At 36.8% G+C, this 13643-nt stretch overlaps 1 protein-coding gene across 4 annotated transcripts in view; it reads right to left on the reverse strand.

The window, feature by feature from the left end:
- Nucleotides 1-1482: 1482 nt before the first annotated feature.
- The window catches only part of UBE2D1 (ubiquitin conjugating enzyme E2 D1), a 34146-nt gene continuing 21985 nt past the window's right edge, over nt 1483-13643 (reverse strand). The window contains exons 4-7 of one of the 4 annotated variants that reach the window (NM_001078674.1): nt 11273-11350; nt 9997-10102; nt 5247-5340; nt 3450-3495 (exon numbers count right to left, since the gene is read on the reverse strand). In NM_001078674.1, the coding sequence (NP_001072142.1) occupies nt 3450-3495; nt 5247-5340; nt 9997-10102; nt 11273-11350 (324 nt within the window). Of the gene's footprint in view, nt 3496-4680; nt 4703-5246; nt 5341-9996; nt 10103-11272; nt 11351-13643 lie in introns of those variants that run through there. The other 3 variants (XM_084993310.1, XM_084993311.1, XM_084993312.1) reach the window with 3 other exon arrangements.

Raw genomic sequence — 13643 nt, forward strand, 5'->3', positions numbered from 1 at the left:
CCACAGCTCATGGCAACACTGGATCCTTAACCCACTGAGCAAGGCCAGGGATCGAACTCGAAACCTCATGGTTCCTAGTAGGATTCGTTAACCACTGAGCCACGACGGGAACTCCCAGATGTTATTTTTAATAATCACTTAAAAGACTTAAACTGAAAAGATAAGTCTCTGTTGTATCTAACAGGCCAGTCAACAATTTGAATACACTGAAGCTCTACTTATAGGGCCATGGCTAGAGTATTAATTACATTTTTTCATAGCTAGTCCTAATAAAAATGAGTAACAGGGCCAATGAATTCTGGACTGTAGATCTCAAACTTTAAAACATCATTGAGGGTTCTCCTGTGGTGCAATGGGATAAGGATCCAGCATTGTCACTGCTGTGGTTTGGGTCACTACTGTGGCACAGGTCCAATCCCTGGCCAGGGAACTGCCACGTGCTGCAAACGCAGCCAAAAACCAAACCAAATCAAACCACATCATTGACTGAACTTTGAATCCAGTTCAAATTAGGTACCAATAAACAGATAAGATATAAGATACAAATGGTTTCACCAAGAATCTCTCTTAATCCAAGAGGAAAATTAATTTCCCTATCTTTCCACTTTAAAAATACAGAACTGTTGGGGGGTAGGGGGATGCGCTGGGGTTGTGGGATGGTAATCCTATAAAATTGGATTGTGATGATCATTACACAACTATAAATGTAATAAATTCATTGAGTAATAAAAAAATTTAAAAAATACAACTGTGAGAGAGCAGGATTTATGAAATATCAATAAGTACAAAGATAAAAGTATCACTGTGATAAAATAAGGGAATGAAAGACTGCAATTGGTACTGTTTTTATTAAGTTTAAAAAAAGCTACTCTTGAACAGATGCTGACTCACAGACATTGAAAAACTTATGGTCTCCAGAGGAGACAGTTTGGGGGGTGGGGGGATGTGCTTGGGTTATGGGATGGAAATCCTGTAAAATTGGATTGTTATGATCATTATATAACTACAGATGTGATAAATTCATTTGAGTAATAATAATAATAATAATAATAAAGCTGCTCTTTGGAATATTAACTCTTAGGGTTGCCCTTGTGCTGTGTTTGTGCTTCTCCAGGCCTTTGGAGCCTTTGAAATTGCTTAAGTAGTTGACAAAGTAAATTTTAAATTTTCCCTAAGGAAAAAATAAATAAATTTTCCTTACGAGAGTTCATGGAGAGGTTGGGGTGGGGATATAACTGAAAGTGGAAAATGAATAATTATATATGGTTTACATAGGCATGTGTATAAGGCAGCTTGCAGCAATGCCAGAATCTTAACGCCCCTGAGGGAAGCCACAGAGACAACATCTGGTCCTTAACTTGCTGAGCCACAATGGGAACTCCTGAACTCTTAAGATTTTTAATTAATTATGAGAACTTGTGCTCACTCCTCAAAAGTGAGGTCGTACAATTTACATGTAAGCAAAGGCAAACGAGAGCTAAGGCAAGTTTTAAAAACTTTAATAAAGAAAAAAGACACTTCCAAAAATAAATGCCACACAAATAAAAGTTTTTTAAAAAGTGAAAGATATTCAAGAAACAAAACCCTTTATTATCAAAATACACTAAATTATTAAATCCAATGATGTTTAGTGTTCAAATTCTGGGCCAGTGTAGCTTATAATAACATAGCTAGTAAAGTGTATTTCATGATATGGTTGTTTCAAGACATCACTGAATATAGTTACTTTTTAAACCTATTTTCTTAAACATCCATTTCACAATTCATTTAATTATTTTACATTCATTTATAAAAACACATTTTCTAACAACAGGCTACTTTGTGCTTTAATAATAATGAACCATGGTAAAATACTTAAGTGATTTAAATTCTTTGCTAATGACTACATCCATCACAGATTTTGTACACTTATACAGCTACTGCAATAATCAGAAGAGCTACAACTCTTCTTAAAAATGACACTCAGGTTTGGTAAGCATGCTAATAATTAGAGATGTATTTTTCTCCAAGTTAAAACATTAGAACTTTCTAGCTTTCTTTAAAATCTGCAAAGATAACCTGCTTCTTTAAACCACTTTTAACTGACAATTTATAGCAGAGGGAAAGTGTCATTTTAGAATTTTCGTTATAACTTCTATGATAAAAAATGGATGTCCTCTTTCAAACTGTGATGGCACTAAAACTCTATTTTAGAAATTCTAGATTTTAAAATGTTAAGAAATACAGTATCAGTTACATCTAGAGGGGCATTTTAATGATTTAACCTAATTATTCTTTAGATCTATAAAGACTTTTCTTCAATGTGGGTGACACTGCCTTATTTGTATCTCAGTACTTTAGAAAATAATCCATTTTAGATGTAATCCAAGGCAAACCCCAACTTATTCTAAATTCTCTTCTATAGCAAGGAACCAATGTATATCACCCTTTAGATTGACAATTTAATAAACAGATATAAATCTGAAGCAATAAAATTTATATAATTAACGGTGATTAATGCCAAATACAGCAAACCTCATTCTCACAATTTGGAGTTAATTTTCATGCAAAATTTTATATAGAGTATTGATCCTTACTATGGATAAAGTAATTTTTTAATCTTTTTAAGTAATCAAGACAAATAGTAGAAAAAGAATTTTATTTATATGGAAAAAGCTACATTAAGATCTGTAAAAGGTGTCAATATAATATTGCCTATACAGAAAAAAACTCAGATGTGAATAGTAACAAACAAAAGTTACACCTCTTCCTACTTAGCAGTGCAATTAATTCACATTGTAATAAAGTTGTCAAGTATAACAAAATCAAAACAAGTGTTTCTCCATAATCAGTATACTGAGAATTACAGTGTAAAGATCATTTCAGGTTTAAGAAATCTGTAGCCAATCTACAGAATACCCTAAGACAAGGGAGACAGACAGTTAATTAATTTCATTATCAGTTGGGGTTTTTCAATACTGTTCACAGGAAAAAAGTAATGAGTTTACATACATGTAAATAGAATATATTTAGTCTATACAGTAAAAAAATACAAATTATAAAGTGAGCTAACAAAGAATGAAATCTGAATACAGATTTATAAAATTGACATCTTAGACAACACATACAGTATTTTTCATGTAAAAACATCTAGTTTCAGCAAAAAATAATTTGGTTGCTTTTCAGGTGCATTGTAGATCTTATAAGCTGAAGATGCAGATGTCCAAGTATCTTAAAAACCATAATAAATGTCTTCCTCAATGCATACAAAATGATAAATGCTCTCATCACAGTCTTAAGGATATTTTTGGAAGTTTCTTTTGTCTTGCTTCAGAAATACATTTAAAATGGGTAAAAATCAAAAGATTTCATGGTACAATGAAACAGTAAACAGTGCTCGATTTACTGCCAATGTTGAAAAAAAACCTAGATTTTACAGTACTCTGGTATATATGAAAATTTTTTTGATTTTACATTGCATATTTCTGAGTCCATTCTCTTGCATGTCTGTTGTATCTGTAGGCATACAAAAGGATATAGTAAAAAAACATACAAATTAAATCTTTTAGAAGATCTATGTAAAACTGTAGACTCTACCTTTTCAATCTTAATTGCAATAGTGATCATACATATACCACTATTGGGTCAATGTGACTTAGGCCCATGCATAAATAAAACAGAAAGCATGTTTTTTTTGTTTTTGTTTTTGTTTTTTTGTAAACTAATGGATCTCTTTACAATCTATATGAAAACATACCTAAATTATAAACAAGAAAATAAAGAAACCAATTTCTAACAGAAATCTACAAAAGTCAACTAACCCTGAGTAGTCACCACCTTTAAAATGCAAATGAATCAATGGTGCCAGCAAGATGAAGCAGCTTGAAAATAGGTAAGTTTAGGGGATAACTTCTCTTCCAGGGAGGAGATAAGGAATACAATATTCAGTATTTTCCAATTACCAACTTTTTTTAAATGGCTGCACCCAAAACATTTGGAAGTTCCCCAGCCAAGGACTGAATCTGAGCCGCAGCTGCAACCTATACCACAGCTGTGGTAACACTGGATCCTTTAACCCACTGTGCCTGGCAAGGGATCAAACCCGTACTCCTAATGAAGGCAGGAGTGCAGATATCTATCTACACTGTTTTCATTGCCTTTGGATGTATATTCATGAGTGGGACTGCTGGATCATATGCTAGTACTATTTTTAATTTTTTTTTAAGGAACTTCCATACTGTTTTCCAGAGTGGCTGCACCAACTTATATTCCCATCAACAATGAACAAGAGAACAAGAGTTCCCTTTTCTCTATATCCTTGTCAATATTTGCTATCTCTTGTTTTTTGATGATGGCCATTCTAACACTTGTGATGTATTATCTCATTATGATTTTGATTTGCATTTACCTGATGATTAGTGATGTTGAGCATCTTTTCATACACCTGATGGCCATTTGTATTTCTTCTTCTTCTTTTTTTTTTTTTTTTTTTTAATTTTATGGCTGCACCGGAGGGATATGGAAGTTCCCAGGCCAAGGACTGGATCCAAGCCACAGCTTGGACCTATGCCGCAGCTGTGACAACACCCAATCCTTTAATCCATTGCACCAGGCCGAGGATCAAACTTGCATCTCTGCAGGGACCCGAGTCACTGCAGTCAGATTCTTAACCCACTGTGCCATAGCAGGAACTCCTCAACTTTTTAAAATTTAAATTTACTACCTAGAATTACAGACATAGAGAAATTACATATACTATGCCAATGCAGGACAAGTACTATTAAATAGTAAATGATTAAACAATAAGTGGGAAGGAACAAGATTTTTTTGTAAACAAAGTTTAAAAAGAAAGGTTTATGGAGTTCCTGTTGTGGCACAGTGGAAACGAATCCAACTAGGAACTAGGAACCGTGAGGTTGCCAGTGCCATCCCTGGCCTCACTCAGTGGGTTAAGGATCTGGCATTGCTGTGAACTGTGGTATAGGTTGCAGATGCAGCTCAGATCTGGTGTTGCTGTGGCTGTGGCATATGCCGGCAGCTACAGCTCTGATTAGACCCCTAGCCTGGGAACCTCCATATGCCTAGGGTGCAGCACTAAAAAGCAAAAAAAAAAATAAAAAAATAAAAAGAAAGGTTTACTCCATTGCAAAGATAAACTTAATATAAACATAATGAACATAACCAGATATACTTCAATACATTAATAATACTTATGTTTTCACATTACAGAGAAATGCACCCAAAGAGAAACTAAAATAAGCACTTACTTTTCTTTGTCTGATTTGTAGATTTGTGCAATATCTGGTACTAAGGGGTCATCTGGATTAGGGTCACAAAGTAGAGAACATATGGACAATAAAACTAGAAGGAAAAGAGAAATTGTATTACATAATGAACTTTCTACTTTTACAAATTACACATGTAAAAGCAATTTTACTGAATAGACAATAAAGTTATAAAGAAAAATATAAAATGAACATATCCATTTTAGATGAACTTTGGTTAGTAGAAAATACCTTTAATGTTTTAATTACAAAATTACCATATAGTCTACATATAATACAAAATTATAACTTTGAAGTTTAAAATTCTATTTTAATTTCTATTTATTTAAAAAATATAAGCCTCCAAAATGGCTATTAACAACCTTCAAATTAAAAGAGTTTTCTACAAAAATATTTTTAGGTAACACACATATACCCCAAATGGTACATAACTGAAAGAATATTAGGATGGCATCCTAGTCTTTAGGTATTTCTTAGAGATGCTTTTTTACTTTAGTGAGAAAACTAACCACTTTTAATTCCATTTTGATGCAGAAAATCTGTGTTCTAATCAATTCAAGGTAAAGCAATCAAATTATACTTAACAGTCCAAACCATTTTGGGAGCTTGAGCTCATGTACTTTTTATACTTGGGCTTAGAGCTAATGAAGAAAGATTTGTAAGATTTTTTTCAAATTTTTTTAAATTCCATGTATATTATTAATACCAAATGCATTTAAAAATAATATGAACTCTTGTTTCTTGCCACGTTTTATCAAAATACTAATGCATACAGCTACATTTAAAAAAAAAATCTAAGTATCTGAAAAAGGAGGGAACAAGGGGTCTGGTTTCTCATTTGTCTGCTTCAATTACATGCCACCACTTCTGAAGGGATACCTGGATTCTTTGAAACAAACTTCCATCTTCACCTTCCTCTGCTATGTTCCTCTACCTTTTCCTATTCTTACATACCCAAAGGTGAATTTTTTAAAGCAGAGTTGATTCTTAAATGATATGGAAAAGGAGTGTTAAGGACTAATGAAAAACTAATATTTTATTCATCATCTTTTATTTTCCATCTGCCCAATGCAATTTCAAGCTTGTATATTAAAACAACAAGGTAAATTATGTTGGCTCCTTCTCCAGAAAGTTTCCAGACTAAACTCATGATAAAAAGCAAAATAAGATTTAAAATACTAAAAAGTGAAAAATTTACAAATAAGGAAAAGTATAAGCTACCTTATAAAGTAAGCAAAAGGGAAGTTCCTCATCTTCCCACTCCTACTGCCAAGAGTACTGTGCCTGATTTCATTATTATGCACACAAATCCAATGCTTTAAGATAAGGGAAAAGGTGATAGTTTTAGGGCCCCATCTGCAGCATATGGAAGTTCTCAGCTAGGGGTCCAATCAGAGTTGCATCTTCCTGGGCTACACCACAGCCACAGCAACGTCAGATCCTCAACCCACAGAGCAGGGCCAGGGATTGAACCCATATCCTCATGGATACTAGTCGGGTTTGTAACCTGATCAGCCACAATGGGAACTCCAAGGTAACAACAGTTAACATTCATTTGAGTGCTTACTATGCACTAGTTGCTGGGACCATATGTAGTGTTAGTATTATAATTCCCATTTGAGGAGTTCCTGTCGTGGCGCAGCAGAAACGAGTCCAGCTAGGAACCATGAGGTTGCTGGTTCAATCCCTGGCCTCGCTCAGTGGGTTAAGGATCCGGTGTTGCCCTGAGCTGTGGTGTAGGTGGAAGACGTGGCTTGGATCCAGCACTGCTGTGGCTGTGGCGTAGGCCAGAGGCTACAACTCTGATTAGACCCCTAGCCTGGGAACCTCCATATGCCACGGGTGCAGCCCTAAAAAGGGAAAAAAAAAAAAAAAATTCCCATTTGACACATGAGGAAATTCAGGCTCTTTGAAGTTGTTCTTAAAGAACAGTTTCCAGAAGCCAACAATAACTAATTATTTTCTATCAAGAGCTACCAACGTCAGAAGGTAAGTGTTCAACATCTAGTAGTTTGCTCTTTATAGGTAGTGTTTAGCTGCATACGCCAAATAAATTCCATTTTGTGACACTACTGCAGGAAAGAGTATATTAATTTGAATAACCCTATGACACAGTATCTTTCCTTTATCTAGTGTGTAACAGTTTTATTACGTGAAAGATTTTTACTCTTTTTTTTTTTTTTTTTTTGCTTTTCAGGGCTGCACCTGAGGCATATGGAGGTTCCCAGCCCAGGGATCTCAGAGCTACAGCTGCTGGCCTACACCACAGCCACAGCAGCATGGGACCCGAGCCAAGTCTTTGGACCTACACCAAAGCTCAGGGCAACGCTGGATACTTAACCAACTGAGCGAGGCCAGGGATCGAACCAGCAACCTCATGGTTCCTAGTCAAATCCATTTCTGCTGCTCCATGACGGGAACGCCTATTATGTGAAAGATTTTAATTTTATTTTAATTTTTAATTTTTTTTTGTCTTTTTGCCTTTTCTAGGGCTGCTTCCCGCAACACATGGAGGTTCCCAGGCTAGGGGTCTAATCAGAGCTGTAGCCACCGGCCTACGCCAGAGCCACAGCAACGCGGGATCCGAGCTGCATCCGCAACCTACACCACAGCTCAAGGCAACACCGGATCCTTAACCCACTGAGCAAGGGCAGGGATTGAATCCACAACCTCATGGTTCCTAGTTGGATTCGTTAACCACTGAGCCACAACGGGAACTCCAATGTGAAAGATTTTTAAAAGGACACTAGAATCCACATGAATTTTTTTTTTTTTTGGGTGTACCTAAGGCATGAGGAAGCTCCCAGGCCAGGGACTGAACGTGCGCCACAGCAGTGACAATACTGGCTCCTTAACCCACTGAGCCCCAGGGAACTCCTTTAGCATTTAAAAAACAAGTTATAGGAGTTCCCTGGTGGCTCAGAGGGTTAAGGATCTGGTGTTGTCACTGTTGTGGTGTGGGTTCAATCCCTGGCCTGGGAACTTCCACATGCTGTGGGCACACCAAGAAAAATCACAAAAGACCTCATTACATATTCAGACAACATTTATTAAAAAAATTTTCTAGGCATTCCCGTCGTGGTTCAGCAGTTAACAAATCTGACTGGGATACAAGGGAAAACAGGTTTGATCCCTGGCCTTGCTCAGTGGGTTAAGGATCTGGTGTTGCCGTGAGCTGTGGTGTAGGTTGCAGACGTGGCTTGGATCAGGCATTGCTGTGGCTGTGGCTGTGGCTGGCAGCTATAGCTCCGATTAGATCCCTAGTCTGAGAACCTTCATATGCCTCAGGTGCAGCCCTAAAAAGCAGAAAAAAAAAAAATTAAATGACCATGGATTCCTCTCCTGAATCCTTCAAGAGAAACAGTTTTCTTAAATTTTATAAAAAGCAAACTACCAAGTTGCTTTTATTTATTTTTTTTTTATTTTTATTTTTTTTGGTCTTTTTTTTTTTTTTTTTGTCCTTTTGTTGTTGTTGTTGTTGCTATTTCTTGGGCCGCTCCCGCGGCATATGGAGGTTCCCAGGCTAGGGGTCGAATCGGAGCTGTAGCCACTGGCCTACGCCAGAGCCACAGCAACACAGGATCCGAACTGCATCTGCAATCTACACCACAGCTCACGGCAATGCCGGATCATTAACCCACTGAGCAAGGGCAGGGACCGAACCCGCAACCTCATGGTTCCTAGTCGGATTCGTTAACCACTGCGCCATGACGGGAACTCCTGCTTTTAGGGGCAGATGCTTCTAACTCAAAATAGTAATTCAAGTTCTCTTCTGTTGGAGAACCATGACAAAATTAAGAGGCTGGCAAAGCAAACAGCATTGGCTAATGAAACAAAACAGCTTCAGATGCCCTATACATACATCTCATAATTTATTAAAGAACAGTGCTATATACATTTGCGAAAGTTGAGAATCTCCATGGATTATGTATCAGTCCTTACAAGGATGCTATAGATTATTTGAAGTTTAGACTAACATGCCACATGTGCTACATTATTCTAAAGTGGTAAATATGTCTCTCTTTTAAAAGCATTTATTTTATCTGCCTAGTCTGACATTTCTTCTTAGATGAAGTGAATTAGATGTAAAGCTTTACTCATTACGTCAATAAATAATTCCATCTAATGGGTAGGACAACTGGTCCCAAAATCTTATTATTATTATTATTTTTGTCTTTTTAGGGCCGTACCCATGGCACATGGAGGTTCCCAGGCTAGGGGTCCAATCAGAGCTGTTGCTGTCAGCCTATGCCGCAGCCACCACAAGGCCAGATCCGAGCCACGTCTGTGAGCTACACCACAGCTCACAGCAACTCCGGATCCTTAACCCACTTCGTGAAGCCAGGGATCGAACGCGAAAACTAGTTGGACTTGTTTCTGCTGCGCCATGATGGGAACTCCCCCCAAATCTCATTTGTATTGCTATGTGTGTGTTTGCGTGTCTCTGTCTCTCTCTTTTTAAAGATAAAGCCCAAACTAAAGGAGTAAAAGGTCAACTGGCTTATCCCCAAATTCCTAGCTCTAACATTTAAATTTCTGACATTTCATCATTTAGATTTGCCCATCAACTCCTCAAGCAAGAGTAATATAAAAGATAGGAAAACAAAGCAGTATCAAAGCAGAAGAAAACACAGTAAATTGGTTTTTTTAAACTTTTGTCTCTGAGATACCTCTGCTGTATTTTTCCTGTCTCACTGTTACCAACAACTATAAATCTGATAAAGGAAATTACCTTTTGATACAGTCAGAGCCGGTGACCACTGTGACCTCAGGATATCGAGACAAATACTTCCATTACTGTTTATGTTTGGATGGTAAATTTTTGTTGTGAAAGCAATCTAGGCATAAAACATAACAAAACAAAACTGTGACAACCCATGAACTATGAAACCAAACAATTAATTTGCCCCAGGGTAAAATGTCCTCAATTTTATGTGATCTTACTGGAGAAATGCATTCAACACAAACTGGATGAGCATCTACTTTATACTCGCAAAGCTTTAGCTATTGATAATGTGAAAGCAAATAATCAGTCTCCTGCTCTCCCCACCCCAAGGAATTAAGAATTATTTTGGAAAGTGTGATAAATAAGTCTACAATGGTTAGTATGACTGGTTCGGCAGCACCTGAGGTAATTAACCATCCCTCAAAGCAAGACTTTTCTTAATTTGATTAACAAAGGGACACCTGGATCTAAAAATAGGATGCTGACCCTATTCCAGAAGAAAGTTGAGGGGCCTCGGCTTATAACCTGTCCTAAGAAATTCACCAAGAATTCTAATCTTCCACAAGAGCTGTTATATCACTTCATATACAATGTTTTCTTTGGTCATGCCTACAGCACACAGAAGCTCCTGATTCACGGATCAAACCCACACTACAGTAGCAACCTGAGCTGCAGCAGCAAAAACAGGAGGTCCTCAACCTGAGGAGCCAGAGAGGAACTCCCTATTCAGGGGTTTTTAAAAATCTAAAATAATTATTTCTTGAGTGACAGAATTTGTTAATGATTTCCTCCCGCACTGATATACTCCCATCATTTGTTTCCTCTTTTGATCTAACTTTAATAAGAACGTGCTTTTAATCCCACCTACCACACTAAAGGGACTGTGTCACATTTAGTTTTTATATTCCCCAATGCAACAGAACATGGTAGGTGTTCAGCAAATGTTTACTGAGTGCTTAAAAACTGAGAAGGAAGGGCCAACCTAGGATAGATAACCCCTTGAATGGAAAGTCTAATTCTTAACCATAAAACCCCCCTGTACTACATATATCTAATGAGGAGAGAAAGACAGGTAGGGAAGCTAATTTACTGCCTAAGAGACACTGCCTCCTGTGTACAGACATAATACAATATTTGAGTAAGAAAGCATAATTTAGATTCAGTGGTTTTATAGAAAAGATTGAACATGCCAGCCTACCCATGGTCTTTTGACATCATGAAAATATTGGATAGAGTAAAACCCCTGACAGAGTTGTCACATGAACCATAAAAATAAAGATACCTTTGGTGGTTTAAAAGGATAGTCTGTCGGGAAATGTACAGTGAGAAAGAAGACTCCACCTTGATATGCGCTATCAGGCTGAAATTACAAAATAATTGCATCAGTGTTTGATTACTATATTTATTAGTAGTAACCTAAAATGATTTCCCCAAAATATATCATTAAAAAAAAAAAATGCCAGGAGTTCCCGTCATGGCGCAGTGGTTAATGAATCCGACTAGGAACCATGAGGTTGCGGGTTCAGTCCCTGCTCTTGCTCAGTGGGTCAACGATCCGGTGTTGCCCTGAGCTGTGGTGTAGGTTGCAGATGCGGCTCAGATCCCGCGTTGCTGTGGCTCTGGCATAGGCTGGCAGCTACAGCTCCAATTAGATCCTTAGCCTGGGAACCTCCATATGCTGTGGAAGCGGCCCAAAGAAATAGAGAAAAGACAAAAAAAAAAAAAAAAAAAGCCACTTTGTCATAAGTTCAAATCATTTAAACTTGAAAACAGGTTTTTCTTTGCAGGACTGAAGGAGAATTTTCCAACAATTATGCTGACGTTGTAGTTCAAAACAAAACAAAAATAGGACACATGGTGGTGTGACTTACCCAAACAAATCTGTTTATGAATATAAATTTTTAAAGATCAGTATAGACACAAGCCTGCTGTGAGAAAAGAATAATTTTTGGCAGCAGTAATCAATATAGAAAAAATGGCTGGGGCTAGTATTTAACCTCCTTAATTACAAAACTAAAGTCCTGATGGTCCTTTAAGGGGTACGAATGGAGATGAACTGAAACAACCAAATTATAAAAGAAAAGGCTAAGTGACACTGTGATATAATTTAGACCTCAAATCTTCACTTAGTTTATAAAATAACATGGAAAATGCAAATAAGCCCCAAACAAAATTAGATAAATTCAATTTCATAGAATTATAAAATTAGGAATCAGTTTTACAAAAGGAATTTAAATTTGGCCATGCCTTTATAGCAATCAGGAAATATTTGTTACAAGCAAGAAAAAAAAAGTTTTTTTTAAAAAAAAAGGGAAGGAGTTCCCATTTCGGCTCAGTGGTTAACGAACCTGACTAGTATCCATGAGGATGCGGTTCAATCCTGGGCCCTGATCAGTGGGTTAAGGGTCCGGTGTTGCTGTGAGCTGTGGTGTAGGGAGCAGACGCAACTCAGATCCCACGCTGCTGTGGCTGTGGTGTAGGCCACCAGCTACATCTCTGATTTGACCCCTAGCCTGGGAACTGCCATATGCTGTGGGTGCGGCCCCTAAAAAGACAAAAAAATAAAAAAATAAAATAAATAAAAATAAAAATGAAAAAATAAAAAAAAGGGAAAAAGAGGGAAATAACAAAAATACCTTAAATTCTATTTAAATTCCTTTATATTTAATTAAATGTACTATATTATTTTAACTTTTTATTAATAACAGCAAGGCTATTATTACCTCCTCTTTAAGTTTCTAAATAGACATTAGAGGTCTATACTGTATAACTATTCTTACTATATACCTAGTTTAATTCTTGTTCATCAAAAATTATAAAGAATGTAGAAAATTTAAGTTAGTTACCATCAACAGATATACTCAAATGATACCACAGAGTGGCAATATTTACATTACTAAAATAAAGGGGATATGAATAACATAACTGTAACCATTTGCTACATGTGATTTACCTAAGAAATATTCCTGAAGGGCTATAATTTAAATGGCAAGGATGAAACTGGAAATACTATTTTGAAGGTTCTTGGTAGGCAATGAAAACAGATAACTAGATTCTTTTTGGCCACTCCTGCAACATGAACTTCCCAGGACAGGAATCGAATCCGTGCCATACCAGCAACCCAAGCCGCTGCAGTGACAACGCTAGATCTTTAACCTGTGGCACCACAGGATAACTCCCAAATAACTAGAATCTTATTAAAACTTGTTAAATAAATATGTTGTACTTCCCCCTTTAAAAAACTAACTTAATACAACAATGTAATAATTTAAGTTACTTGCCCAGGACTCCTGCTCTGAAAATTCAGTAACTTGTATTTCTTTTTTTTTTTTTTTTTTTGTCTTTTTGTCTTTTCAGGGCAGCACTCTGGCATATGGAGATTCCCAGGCTAGGGGTCAAATCAGAGCTACAGCTGCTGGCTTATGTCAGAGCCACAGCAACGCTGGATCCAAGCTGCGTCTGTGACCTACACCACAGCTCATGGCAATGCCAGATCCTTAACTCACTGAGCAAGGCCAAGGATAGAACCCAAAACCTTATGGATCTGTTTCCCCTGAACCACAACGGGAACTCGGAATAACTTGTATTTCTTAAAAGTTAAACGTGCTATGATAAAAACTCTATAGCTTACAAAAACATGCTATAATAAAAAC

The sequence above is a fragment of the Sus scrofa genome, chromosome 14, assembly GCF_054392235.1.
Source record: "Sus scrofa isolate SSC_HxYL_T2T_F1_AM1 chromosome 14, Sscrofa_HxYL_maternal_Yorkshire_Landrace_v2.0, whole genome shotgun sequence".
NCBI lineage: Eukaryota > Metazoa > Chordata > Mammalia > Artiodactyla > Suidae > Sus > Sus scrofa.